The sequence below is a fragment of the Elephantulus edwardii genome, unplaced genomic scaffold (genome assembly GCF_000299155.1).
Source record: "Elephantulus edwardii isolate Elephantulus edwardi_28Jun2011 unplaced genomic scaffold, EleEdw1.0 scaffold00026, whole genome shotgun sequence".
Classification (NCBI taxonomy): domain Eukaryota; kingdom Metazoa; phylum Chordata; class Mammalia; order Macroscelidea; family Macroscelididae; genus Elephantulus; species Elephantulus edwardii.
This window is the reverse complement of record NW_006399776.1, coordinates 18,631,077-18,646,310: the sequence shown is the minus strand read 5'-3', so window position 1 is coordinate 18,646,310 and position 15,234 is coordinate 18,631,077. Positions and strand designations below refer to the sequence as shown.

General features: G+C 34.9%; 1 protein-coding gene across 1 annotated transcript; it reads left to right on the top strand.

The window, feature by feature from the left end:
- The first annotated feature begins 10,675 nt into the window (after positions 1-10,675).
- On the top strand, positions 10,676-11,602 carry LOC102858712 (olfactory receptor 4K15-like). The gene has a single exon (XM_006883256.1). The coding sequence runs from the start codon at positions 10,676-10,678 to the stop codon at positions 11,600-11,602; it is 927 nt and encodes a 308-aa protein (XP_006883318.1).
- The last annotated feature ends 3,632 nt before the right edge of the window (positions 11,603-15,234 follow it).

Here is a 15,234-nt window from a genome sequence, read left to right as displayed (position 1 = left end):
ACATAACATTATTATTTCTCTATGTAAGCCAACAATCTCCTCCAGTTCAATTTATTGTTGACAAGTAACCCATTCTAAGTCTCTAAATACTCAGAAACATTGTCTTTGAATAAATATTTACAAAAAATTTATGTTATGTGATTTGTAAAAGGCTTAAGGTAGGATGGGAGCATGATTCTTTGAAATTTAAGTCCCTAGATAGAAACAATACTTGTTAATTTGTGATATAAAAGAACTTGTTAGCAAAGACCTCATGGGGGAAAAATAACCTTCCTAGTTAAAAAGGGAAAAAAAATTCATCTCCATCTTCTCTTAAATATAGCATGCAATTACAGAGTGAGTATGTTACAAGTAGTAGAGAATACATTTGTAATACGATATCACCTCAGTATATTCTATTGGAACTTCTGGAAAAAAATAGACAAATTCTTAGTAAGTTTATATGGAAACTCTGCAAAGTTTTAAGTAAGTTTTAATATTGCTGTCATTTTTTGTTTAATAAATTCTTTCAATATAGATTTTATTGCCTTTAATTTTGTAACTGAGGTACCCACAAAAGTGTGTGCTGCTTTCATGCAGACTATGCAGAAGAGTTCTATCAATGTACTCATTCTCTGAGTTTATTCAACAGTTACATGAAAATTAATACGGTTCATTGTAAATTATTAGGGTTTTAGTTTAAATTTCTTTGTTACATATATGTGTGCTTACATTTCTTTAATTATACCCATCTTTGCATATAATAAGGCAATCATAATATGTTAGAATAATTAGAATATAATTTATACAGTGAAATACTAGCTATGCACTATTTTTAGGCATATTCTAGAACAATTATTAACTCCACTGATAAGAATAAAACTACACTAGATGGATTGATGGGTTATTGTAAGCATTCTAGAATATAGTTATGATGTACGAATATTTATTATTATGAAATTAATATTCATGATTATGGTATTTCATTTGGGTTATAAATATTATCAGAGATAATATATTTTGTACATAACTCTAGATAGAACTATTTTGTTGCTGTTGAAATATACCATTAAATCAATTATGATTCACGTATAATTTGTGATCAACAAATCAGAACCTTGCCATTCTATTCAATTTTCATAATCTCAGACATATTTAAGGCCATGGTTAGTTTTTTTCCAGAATTTGTTCCACCTGTCAACATGCCCAAAGTACGTGAGACAAAGTTTTACTACATTTGCCTCTTAGGAGTACCCAGTTTGAACTTATTCCAAGGCAGATTTGTTTGTTCTTTTTCGTGCTTCATAGATAGCTGAGCTGCAGCTTACCAATGGCAACATCTTTCTGGCAATTTGGATCCACCTGTGACTCCAAGGTGACTTACGAGCAATCTCCTCCTTTGCAATTTGCCGTCTCAGAAATCTAATGGAGGATCAGGTATGAGTCTGTTCCAACTCCACTGAGATGTATTTGTGTTTGTACACTTTCAAAGTCTGCCATTTATGCACAAGCATCATTATCTGGGCAATTTACTAAATGAAGCACTCGCTATTTACTTCTCAGAAAGAAGTATTTGCATAAAACTCAGTTTTAGACTTTTACTTTTATCAGCGTAAATTTGAGAATCTGCCTTCTCGCTGCTTACCTCTTGTGAAGAGTTCCTATTTTGCTTTTTGTTTAAATGATTTGTTAAGTATTTTGTTCCTTTTAAATCTTCAATGATTTTAGGCCAGAAGGATACATAGAAAGTTCTATAAGATTATTACTAACTTTAAACATTATATAATTATTCAATATTTAATAGTGAATGGTAAAGGTTTAGATTAGTATTTATTTCTGTATATTGACAGGAGATTCCAGTCCTTGGAAATATATAACACAGTTGGAATGGCAGAGCCTGAGAAAAGAAAGGAAGACATAGATGGATTGGTTCCCACAATGACTAGAACAATAGGCTTGAACAAGGTAGAGATTTTAACGATGGCCCAGGATATGATAATTTATCCGTGTTCATAGGGTCACTATAAATTGTAGTCCACTCAATGGCACCTGATAATAACAGCACAACTGTTTTATTTTCACTAGGGCCAGGTTCTGATCTGTTCATAGATCTACTAAGCATTATAATTGACTTCCTACCACCTAATAGCCACAGATTTTATAATTTATCAGCATGTCTGTTTTAGTACCAAATGATCCAGAAATTCCATATATAAATTCTATATATACACATACACACACACACACACACACACACACACACACACACGATGTTTTTTAATTTATATACAATTTCTACCATATTCATGGCATACAATGGCTTTTTTGAATAATCGAACTTGTCCATTTAAAATATATTCATAAGTAAACAGCTTTAATTAATACTCAGTTCTGATTTTTAATATTTATATTCAATTCTGTGTTATTTTTTAGCTATAAAATAGGAAAAACATGCAGATTAACATCAAGTTTAATAAAATAAGAGTTTTTTAACTGCTTAAAGAACTTTATAATTGCTCAGTAAGTTGATACAATTATGAAAGAAATAGAATTAGCCTGAAGATGCCCTTCCTTCTTTTTTTCTCCTTCTTTCATCCGTTACATTTTCTAGCATAGTCATGGTTTCAGGATGATAGATAGAATTCATGCTGACTTTTAAAAATTCACTTTTTCAGATTCAAAACGTCCAGTCAATCCCTGATGATGTATATATTCTGTACTTAGTTTCTCTTGTCTATCTGCAAGGAAACCGCTCTGCTGGCAGTGGTTAAGTTCTCAGCATTTAATTGAAAAGTGAACCAGGCACTCTGTAGGAGAAAAATGTGGCAGTCTGTTTATGCAAAGATTGCAATGTAGGAGGCCCAAAGAGCCATCTTAACTCTGTCCTAGAGAAATACGGCGCATTGGAACTGCTCACCAGGCAGTCAGGATTTTTCTTTCCTTTTTTCTTTACACAAGGCCAGAATTATAATGTAACCTCAGTGTCTTCAATCACTATTTTCCCTGCTCAAACTGAATTGTATTCATCCATGCATGAATATAATCACTTATTTTATTTGTGAATATTTTTATTAACTTGGCAAGCTATTGGTAAGCTTTCCTATGCAGGACTGTTGTGAGGCATAGTTTAACTGTGACGTCAATAGTAAGAAAACAGTTGTTTCTTTCCCTGGTACTGCTGCGAATGAAATCCAGTTGTCTTAAAGGTTATAATTTCAGCATCTTTATTTCATAATATATAGTCATATAGAGATTAAAATTATAAATAATATATGAACAAGCACAAGGGACATGAAAGAAAGATTAGCCTATTTACAAGGTAGAAGTATCAGCTAAATGAAACAGTTGGAAATTTTGTGACCCAATTTCATATGGATTCATATATTTTTTCCACAGCTGCCATTGCTTTAAAAATTGTTTAAAAAGGAATTGATTAATTTGTAAGCTTTTCCCCCACCACACTTTTCTAGATAATAAAATATATTAATGGTGGACAATTTTTAAAGTTGGAAAACAGACAAACCATTCTGTAAAATTATGCATCTGAATTTATTAAAATATTTTCTATAGTTTTATAGAAAAGTCAATGCAAATAAAGTTAAAAGGAGAAGAATAAAGTTAAATGTGTTTTGAATAAATAGGAGGAAAAGGGTAATACCTTAATAAATAAAGCATTTTATAAGTATATAATAAGAGATGGGAGCCTATTAGAAAAATAATCAAAAGACACGGAGCAGTAAGTTATGGAGAAGTTAATTAGTTATGAACAACCCAAATTGATAAGTTCATTAAACATCAATAAGATGTATTTTGATATAGAAAATGAGATAAAATATGTGACACATTGTCTTATAAAGGAAGAAATAGATACAGGATGTATATTATTATACATAGATCAGGTGATATGAGTTTTATTATGATAAATAATAAGAAATTTCTAAAATGTATACTCATGAAATATCTTAAATAACTATACCTACACATAAAGTTTTAAGTTAAAATTGCTGTTATATAATAGGGGTCACAGCAAATGCTGATGTAATAAAAATATAAAAAACATATATTCAGTAAAAAGTTGTGAGGTTAACCCAAGGCCACATACCTTGGAAAGTCCAAAGACTCCTTGGGAGAAAGATAGGCAATATCCTGCCCTGTGAGTTGTAGCCCACTGGAGGGTCAGCTAAGTCAGTTAAGTCTCCATAGCAATGAATGAGATAGAAGAGAAAAGTTTTCTATTGGCATGTGGATTGAAAAAAAAATATATATATATATACACACACATATATATACATATACATATATATGTATGTATATACAATATTTATACACACATATACAAATTGTTAGTGGTAGCATGTATATAAATAGAATGAAAAGGGGATAACATAATTGAAAGGAAAGAAGTTGACTGATGTTTCTAAATAGAAAGAACTGAAAAACAATTTCAAGCCTCAAGTTACAATATTGAGAAATGCTATGGCTAAAATCTTGAGTGATCCAGGAAGCATCAAAAGAAGGTAAAGGAATATACAGAGTCATTTCAACAAAAAGAATTGGTTGACATTGAAAACTATCAGAAAATACCATATAAACAAGAGCCAAGGGTGATGTAGAAAGAAGTTTAAGTGGCACCGAGGGCACTAGCAAAAACTTCAGGCCCCAGAAACAACTGACATGTTTCAACTAACAAATGCAGTCCTGGATGTGCTCACCTGTCTATACTAGGAAATTGAGAGGGAAAAGTTTGGCCTTCTAACTGGAAGAGATGCATATTTGTTCCCATTTATAAGAAAAATGATCCATTATAGTGTGGGAATTAAAGAACAATATCACTAATATCACATGCAAGTAAAATGTTATTGATAAATATTCAAAAACAACTAGAACAGTACATTGAAGAAACTTCCAGAACTCATGCTGGCTTTAGAAGAGGCTGTGGTAGCAGGAATATTATTACTGATGTCAGATGTTCTTGCTTGAATGCAGATAATACTAGAAGAATGCCTATTTGTGTTTTATTGACTATGCAAAGGCTTTTGACTGTATGGATCATAATAAACTATGACCTAACAAGGAAAAGCTTGGGAATCCTAGAATACTTCATTGCCTTATATAAAACCTATACCTAGACCAAGAAACTTACTCAAATAAATCAAGGGAAAACTTCATGATTTAAAATCAAGAAAGGTATGCATTAAGGCTGTAACCTTTTTTCATACCTATTCAAGCTGCATGCTAAGAAAATTATTCAAGAAGCTGGACTCTGAAAAAGAATGTGGCATCAGGGTTAGAGAAGACTAATAAATAACCTATGTTATGTCGATGATACAATTTGACTTTTTGAAAATGAGGAGGACTTAAAGCACATGTAACAGAAGATCCAAGACTAGAGTGTTCAGTATGGATTGCATCTCAACATGAAGAAGACAAAATTCTTCACCACTTGTCCAATAAGCAACGTCATGACATATGAAGAAAAGAGTGAAATTGCCAATTATTTAATCTTCCTTGTATTTACAATCAGTATCCTTCTTACTAGCAATCAGGAGATCAGGAGATGGATTTCATTGAGCAAGTCCACTCTCAGGGACCTCTCCAAATTACTGAGAAGCAAGGCTGCCTGTATGAAGACAAAGGTAGGCCTAATTCCAGCCACTGTATATTCAATGACTTGCTATGCATCTGAGAGCTGGACAATGGATTAAGATGGTAGAAGAAGAATCAGTGCCTTTGAGTTGGAGAAAAGTATGAATATTCCGTGGGCTGACAAAAGAACAAATTGGTGTCTTGGAGAAAGTGCAGCCAGCGTGCTCTCTGTTGGCCAAAATGATAAAACTTAGACTCACATACTTTGGGCATATCGCTAGGTGAGATTATTCCTTGGGAAGAGACATCACACTTGGAATGGTAGAGGGTCGTTGAGAGAGAAAGATCTTCGACTGGATAGATTGATACACTGACTGCAGCAATGGGCTCAAGTGTGTGCAGCAATAATGAGTGAGAATGGCACCAGATAGAACAGGGTTCAGACCTGTTGTTCAGAGGTTTGACTTGAAGGAGCACTTCACAAAAGCTGCATGTAAAAGGAGTTGGTATAGAACACACAGGAAAAATACATGTTGGCGTGTGTTTATGTGGGTATCTCTGTATATTCTAATTTAAGATAATATTTAATTTGATAATTTGCTTTCTTAGATTATTTAAAAAATAGAACCTTATCAATTCAAAACAGTTTCATTTGGTATTTTTCAAGTTAACACAACAGAGAACTGTCCCATAGGGTTTTCTATGCTGTGCCCTTCAGGAAAGCAGGGCTTCAGGTCTTTTGTCCTATAAAGTCATGGTGGTTCAAAGGCCAACCTTTTAGTTTGCAGCTTAGCCACTGCTCCAAATGGTAGCTTCTCTCTCTCTCTCTCTTTTTTTCAATATTGGGTTGCATACTAAATTCATATACATTATGTTTCATTTATGTGCATTGTGTTTCACACATTCCTTCATTAGCATTGTTTCACAGTCATTCCATACACTGTGATTTATAAAATTAGTCACTATTAATCTATGCCCACTATCACTTTATTTTTTCAAGTCATCACTTGATCTTTCCTAATTCCTTAATGTCCTCCCTCTGCCCATCAGTTCTGTGACCCAGTGATTTCCTCCCCTCTCCGCCCTCAGTCCCCCTGCCCTCTTTCCTTCCATCTTTGGACTTTTACACACATCATACTAGTTATTCGTAAAATATTGTACAACATGGGAGAGGCTAGAGAGTATCATGCTGAGTGAACAAACTCATTCTCACAAATACTGCATATGACTATTATAGTAAAATAGGAGGATAATTAGCAAAATGGCTTCTTAATTAAAAAAGATAATACATGTTTATTGAAGAAAAGCAAATAGGTCATGAAATGCAATTTATAAATAATAAAAAATTTTTGCCTTGAAATAACTTCTATTAACATTGGCATATATGTGTAAAAGATTTTCTATTGCATGTATATTCTTGCAAGTATGAACAGAGATCTCTAAAGAGGTGATTTCAGCAAACCAGTTTCATATCATTAAATACAGAATTTTTCCTTAGTTCTGGGGAATTAAATTCCACAAGTCAAGTAATTTTACTTTTTCTCACTGCTGATATTGCATTTGTCTAAAGAAAGGGACATGGTGATCTGGGATTCCTAAAAGAGAACAGGGTAAAATAAAGACTAAAACTGACTTGCTAAACAATGGGAGGTAGAGACATTAAGAACTTAAGAAAGACTTTAGCAATTTGACTATTTGGAGCAATATGGAAAAATATTTTTTGCTGATGAAGTTGAAATATTTACTATTATGGATGACTCCACCTGGGGAGAGTAGAACTGTGCCATAAGGTTTCTAGGTTGTGAGCGTTTGGAAGCAGATAGTCCAGTCTGCCCTCTGAGTAGTTTCTGGATGTATTTAAGTTGTCAACCTTTTGGCTACTGGTCAAACAGTAAGGAAATCATGGCAATTACTATTTTTTTTTCTTCCAGAAATAAAAGTGATACATGAAATGACTTGTTTTGGGCTCCTCCCAGGGTCTCTGGAACTGCTCTTTGCCAGAAGGAGCATGGTGGTGTGAGTGCAGGAATCTTGGCAAGCTTTTGGAGTCGAGAGCTTTTCCAGGCATGTGTTTGGCGTGCAGGTTTGCTCTGTCCCCGGGAGTGAGGCAAGCCAGGCTGGGCCAGGGTTTGAGCCAGGAGGCAGCCTTAAGCCCAAAGAGCCCTCGGGCTTGCATCCCTCCGGCAAGGTTCAAATTATTTTCCTGTCAAACATTCTCCTAGGTAGTATAGCACTGGTGTGTGCATTGTTGTACAGAGGTAACTCGTGGTTGCTGTGATGCTGAAGCCTGTGACAGTGATGTGCCAATTGTGGTAATGGGTACCCATGGTGGACAGTGTTGGCTGGAGCTTCCCGACTAAAACAAGCCTGGAAGGAGGAGCGGCATCCACTTCCGAAATGGCTTGCCTCCAGAAACTCTATGTACAAATAGTGCTCAGGCCATTCATTCATAGGGTCACTATGAGTTGTCTACGACTTGATGGCACCAAACAACAACAAACAAAATGACTTAACTTGTTCTCAAACCAATTTTTCTTGATAGTTTTCTGCACAAAATGAGTTACTTTCATTTCTTGATCAATAGAATCAAAAGTTGGAGGTATATGTGAGTGTGTGGTGGCCTAGTTGTAAGAACCTGAGCTGCAGTCCCAAAGGTACAAGGTATGAATCCACCGGCTGCTCTGCGGGAGAAGGCTGGGTAATCTCTTCCCTCTTCTAGAAGGTCAGCTATGGGTCAGTTCCTACTGGATGGTAAACAACAATTACACACATATATACATTTGTATGTTTATATAGGTTTATATGAAGGTGGCAGCAACAACCACACGTATAAATACTTAGTATTTATATCATAATAGATGAATTGCTTCAATATAAGAAAAATAGTAGTTCTCTTGGAATGTTTGAACATTCTTAATAAATTTCAATTATACTGTATACTATATATAGTATATCATTTTATTGTTATGAAAATAACTCACAGGTAAAAAAATACACCTGATCTTTATCCTTTTACCATTAAAGGTGTTCAGTGAAATAATTTGGAGACCACATTTCTAATGGTAAGGTCATATCCAGTTATCTTTATTATTGTATCTTGTTAATATTTTCATAATTATATTAATTAAATTAATTTTTACACTAAGTTAAAACTGAAAAATATATTCAGGCAGAATTGTTCTGATTCATCAGACCAAACAATGGTAACACTCTGCAGAAGTCCTTTTTATCTATAGATTTCTCCAAAGTACACAGAGATAATCTTACTGAGTCCCAACCCCCCACTTATTTCTTAACTGGCATGAAACAAAAAATATACTCATATCAACAAATATTATTAAACATAATATAGGATAAAGATATTTTAAGAAATGAGACAAAATATACCATAACTTCAAAACCATAAAATTTAATTATGTAAATCATAAAAAGATAGGTTGGTCAAATATGCTTTGTTGTACTTTATATATACATCAACATCATATATTAAATTCACTCAATGTATACTCATTGAGTTAAGAATAGCCATCATAACACTATAGTTTAAATTAAGACTTTATAGTGGAACTCTGGTAGTTTAGTAGTTAGAAGCTGCACTGCAATCCCGAAAGCACTTGGTTCAAATCTACCAGCTACTCTGAGGGTGAAGGATGGGCATTCTTCTCTGGTGTAGTTTATGGCCTCTGGAAACTCCTGGAAGGTAAGCTATGAGTCAGTTTTGATAAAGTGGCATACACCACCACCAATAATAATAAAAAAAATTAAATATTATATAAATGAAAATGTTGTTATTGATCTTGATTGCTTTCAAGTAGAGCATGACTCATAGCAACCCTATGAACAAAAAAGGCCTGAAACCCCTCTACAACTATCAACATTTATCAAAGTTCATAGAGTTTCTGGAGGCAAGTTATTTAGGAAGTGGATGTCACTTCTGCTTCCAAATATTATCTCAAATATTAACATAGTTGAGTGTAAATTAATATAATTAAATGCATGAAGTAAATTCTTCTTTTAAGTTGAATGAGTGAATACTTTGATACCTTGTTTACTATTTCAGGCATGTTGCTAGAAGGGGCTATTCCTTGGAGAGGGACACGATACTTAGAATGATGGAGGGTCAGCAAAGGAGAGGAAGACTATCAACCATAAAGGACAGGATAACCCCCAACCAGATGAATTGACATGGTGACTGCTGCAATGGGCTCTAGTGTGTCAAGAAGTGTGAAGGTGGCACAAATAGGGTGAGGTTCAGATCAGCTGTTCAGAGAGTCGTATGAACCATATTCAACTTGAGGGCACCTAATAACAACAACATGCACATTAGTACAAATATTATTATCATAAAAGGAAAAAGTTATGTTGTGGGCAGGCATTATTTTAAATATTTAAACTTTTAATTAAGAACATTTACATTCTTAAAGCAATCCTACATGCGTATATCATTATTCATCCAATTTACATATGAAAAGACTGAAGCTCAGATATTTTAATGAACTTGCTCAAAATAACTTTATTAGGAATTACAAGAGCTATAATTTGAAATTCATCAGGTAACTCAGAACTTCATTGTCTTATTTATAAAGTATTGAAGCGGTAGAACTGAGGTGTAAAAAATTTATTTTTAGAAGGTAGTTATCATGCTGTTGAGGTGCAGATTTGAAAGTCAATCAAATATAGTCTCTACCAAAGAAATTATTTCAGGCAGTGCATAATTACCTGCTTATATGGGTGAAGGAGATAATGGTACAATAGTTAAGTGATTGACTGCTAATAGTATTGTCTCTAGTTTGAACCCACAAGAGTCTAGACAGAAGAAAAGATAGCTAGAACTCCTCAGGCAAAGATTATTGTGTTGTTTTGGACCTTCGAGTTGGAACTGACTCACATGTGGTCCTTCAATGGATTTTTAGAAGCTGTAAATCATAAGTAACATTTCTCATCTTCCTCCCATCAGCAGAAACAACCTAAGAATTTAAAGTACATGAGGATATAGAATGATATGTGATGCTAAGTCTGGTTTTATTCACTTTGTCCCACAGTGTTACAATGTTATTTCCATTTCATTTTACAGAAAATTTTTCTGATCTGATCTCAGACATTTAAAATCATGGGTCAAGAAAATATCTCAAGAGTGACTGAATTTGTGTTGCACGGTTTCTCAGGTCCTCCAGAGCTACAACTTTTCTTCTTTGTATTCTTCACACTTCTCTATTTATCCATTGTGCTGGGAAACGTCCTCATTGTGTTTACAGTCATCTCGGAATCTGCACTACACACACCCATGTATTTTCTGCTCAGCAACCTCTCCTTCCTTGATGTCTGCCTGTCTACCTTCGCCACACCCAAAATGATCTTTGACTTTTTCACAGACCACAAGACCATCTCCTTTGAGGGCTGCATGGCCCAGATATTTGTTATGCATGTCTTTGCTGGTGGTGAAATGATGCTTCTTGTGGCCATGGCATATGACAGGTATGTAGCCATATGTCGACCTCTGCACTACGCAACCATCATGAGTATACACAAGTGCACAGGTCTTGTGGTGGGCTCTTGGCTCATTGGCATCCTACACTCAATAAGTCAGTTGGTCTTCATAGTAAACCTTCCCTACTGTGGTCCAAATACAGTGGAGAACTTTTTTTGTGACCTTCCCTTGGTTATTAAACTTGCGTGCACTGATACTTACATCCTTGAGATCCTAATGGTATCAGACAGTGATATAATGGCTATGAGCTCCTTTGTGCTCCTGCTTATCTCCTACATGGTCATTCTGGTTACTGTGAGACGACAATCATCAGCAGGCGTGGCCAAGGCCCTGGCCACCCTCACTGCTCATGTCACTGTGGTGACCCTCTTCTTTGGACCTTGTATCTTCATTTATGCTTTACCATTCAGCAACTTACTACTGAATAAGGTTCTCTCAATATTCTATACTGTTTTCACTCCTCTCTTAAACCCCTTGATCTACACTTTAAGGAATAAGGAGGTAATATTGGCTATGCAGAAACTGAGGAAGCAATGTAGGATTTCCTAACACTTTTTGGACTCTCTTTGGAGATAATGTCAACCATGTTAAAGACATTCACATGTATCTTTTGTTTTTCAAAGTATTTGTAACTGAACAAAGAAATTATATCAAATTCAGATTCACTGTTATCAAGTTGATATATAGTCTATCATAATTTCTGTTATGAGTTTGGTATTTCTAACAATGTGTACTCTTACTGCAAACTGTCAAAACTTGAGATTTAAATAGTAATAGATTTTGTTATCTCATTAGCTGAACTCAGAAATCAAATAGAATAATGTACTTAACCATATAAATGTAGTATACTTTACAGTTACAAGTAGCAAACGTGGGCCTATGATTTATGACTCCTTATCTCAGTATATTAAATTGAAATCTAAAATTTCCTCTAAAAGTGAACAGTTCAATGACACATCACAAAAATAGATATATCTCAATGTTACAGATTTTGTTTTGGTGCCAACTGAAAGGCATGCAATTTGAATCTATGAACTCTTCTGGGGGTGCAGGGGTAGATGAGCGAACTCCTCCCATGTAGTATACAGCCTCTGAAAGGCCACTGGAGGATTAGCTATGGGTCAGATCTGACCAGATGGCACGTAACAACAACTTTATATATATATGTTAATATGATACAACAACACTTAACAGCTAAATATATGGCTTCACTCTAAGGTAGTATTTATAGTGCTCTAAGGTCCACTGTCTAATCTACACCAATTCATAATTGTAAAACATATTCTTCAAAGCTCTCAAATAGTGAAACATCATTACTTTTACTTTTTTAAAATGTGTACATTATTTAGTAATTATGCAATTCGAAGTGGAGGGACAGCACAAGAGAGGAGGACCCTAGATGAGATGGATTTACTCAGTGACTGGGCTAGTGGGTGTGGGTATGTTGGAGATGATGAAGTTTGGCACAAGATAGGCAGCATTCAGAGCTGTTGTACCAATGTTCGCTGTGAGCCGAAAGTGACTTGACAGCACTTAACAACAACAAACATTATGTTTGAGATATTTCCAGATGTATTATTTTTTTGTTGTTTTCATAGAATTTGCTTTTGAAACTATAAATAAATGACTGGGAAAACGGACTCATCTATATCTTGAAAAAACAGTCTTATTTCTTTTGAACTGAAATAATATTTAATACAAAATTTCTACAAAATTAGTGCATCCATAAAACTTATGCTTCTTACACTCAACATGATAAGTATTAAAACTTACAAAATATGAAAACAATGTGACAAATTTAAATGATGTTTAAGAGGTAGTATTTAACTTACACTTAAGTTAGTCTTTATTTTAATTGGCATCACATTCTAAAGTTTTACCACTATCTTGATCTTTTGACTTTAGTATTTGAAAAAGAAAGTCGTATACCAATGAAGTTAAAGCTTTTAAAATTGTGTGGGAGAAATAGTAGTGTGGGATGGGATTTAATAATAATTATGCTTTTAACGGGAAGTTCTGCTGGCCTCGTGGGTAAAGAGTTGCAATGTGAATTCAGAGACAGGCAGTTGAAATCTATCAGTCGTTTCTTGGGAGAAAGGTGGATAATCTCCTCCCATATCATTTACAGCTTCTGAAAACTCTGGAGGATTGGCCATGAATCAGTTCTGACACTGGGTTAGTAAGTTGCTTTAAACAATGTTTAAATTACTTTTTTATTTTATAAATATATTATTCTGCAAAACCTGTCTATTCTTTAACTCAAAATAGGATGATAAAAAAAGAAATTATTACTGCATCTGGTATAGAGGTGTATCATATGATTATGATAATATAAAATCAACCTTATATTTAATGATCATTAGGTGTGGTCCACGAGGAATTGTGCTGTAAATCTTAAGGCAGCACTGCTCTGGAAGCTTGACTCCACCAGCAGTTTCACGGGAGAAAGATGGGCGATCTCCTCCTGCGTGGTGTGTAGCCTGCAAAATATCTCCAGAGGGTCATCTTTTTTACTATGATGGCAATGAGTTGAGAATTAATTCAATTTAATTTATTCTCACAAGATAATGATGGGTTAGGAAAAAAAATTACACCCATGAATGACCATATTGAAACTTAGGTATTCATAGATCCTTCCATCAAAAATATGTATGAATTCAAGAAGCGTTCCTTAAAATAAATACATGAACACGTGTTTGGGTAGAAAAAAGTTTTAGAAGTGATTTCAGACAATGTAAATGAAACTGAAAATTAATTAGGGAAAATTTTTGTCCCTGTAAGAATGTGAAGTTGAATTATACCCCTTGAACTTAAGTCTCTCAGAGTTTAATCCTTCAGTGAAGGTCCAGTTTAAAAGTGTTACGACTATGTGGAACAAGTTCTAATTGCCCTTGTCTACGGATTAAAAACAAACTTTACTCTTGGAAATCATAATCATGAGATTGTCTGCATATGAAATCAGAGTTTGAATTTATATTCTCTGCAAAGCCACTTAAAGCTTCAATCCAAACCCAAACAAATCTGAGGGAAAAAACCACAAAACAAACCAACAAAATTACAGTCTACTTCAATGATGGTTTTGGGGCATCTGAGAAAATAAAAAAAAAACCCTGTGTACTGACTCACATCTTTAACATTAAAAATTAAATAGAATTATTGCCTTGTTACCCCAGTCACTGAGTCAATCCATTTCATTCAGGGTGTTCATCTCTTGCACTGTCCATCCTTGCAACATGATCAAAATTGATGTCTTTGAGCTGTGGTGCTGGAGAGGAGTATTGAATGGACTGCTGGGAGAACAACCAGATTCTTCCTGGAGAGGGTGAAAACAGGTTGCTCCTTGGAGCCAAGGATTCTGAAGCTTCATCTGTCATACTTTGGGCATGTTACAAGGATCAGTCTTTAGAGAGGAACATCATGCTTGGAAAGGTGGAAGGACAGCCCAAGAAAGGAAGAGTCTTGATGAGATGGATGGACTTAGTAACTGGGGTCATGGTGGTAGGTGTGTCAGAGATGGTGATGTTGGTTCAAGATAAAACAGGGTTCATAGCTTCTGTACTTTGGGTTGCTGAGAATCACAAGCAGTTCAACGGCACATAACAACAACAACAAGATAATTTGTGACCAGCAGACTGTTCCTAAGAGAATGGATAAAGGAATGAGCAGAAAGCAACCTGAGGGCAGGTGTGTGTGTGCGTGTGTGTGTGTGTGTGTGTGTGTGTGTGTGTGTGTGTGTATAGGGATAATATTGGAACAAAGTTACAGGTGCATGCAATAGACATTTTCTCATACCTTTGTTGTTGTGACCAATCTAAAGATTAGAGAAAATTTCAACATTGTCTGTTGTAGCTTGAATTGTATGCAGAAGATTTATGTATTATATGAAAACAACAACAAAAACCAAGCAAAAATACATTTCAAACAGAAGCATGTAACAATACAGGAATCCTGAAAGTAAAAGAATGGAATGTTGTTGTTGATGTTATGTGCCATCGAATCACTTGTGACTCATAGCGACCCTCTGTACAACAGCCCTAAACTCCGCTCTGTCTGGTGCCAATTGCACTGTCTCTGACACTCCCATACTGATTATCCCAGTCACTGAATCAATCCACCTCATAGAGGGCCTTCCCCTCCTGCACTGTCCCTCCACCCTCCCAAGCATGATGTCCCTCTCCAAG

Excerpts from the sequence above, each read along its gene's own strand:
- LOC102858712 (XM_006883256.1), top strand. The coding sequence starts at position 10,676 with ATGGGTCAAGAAAATATCTCAAGAGTGACTGAATTTGTGTTGCACGGT.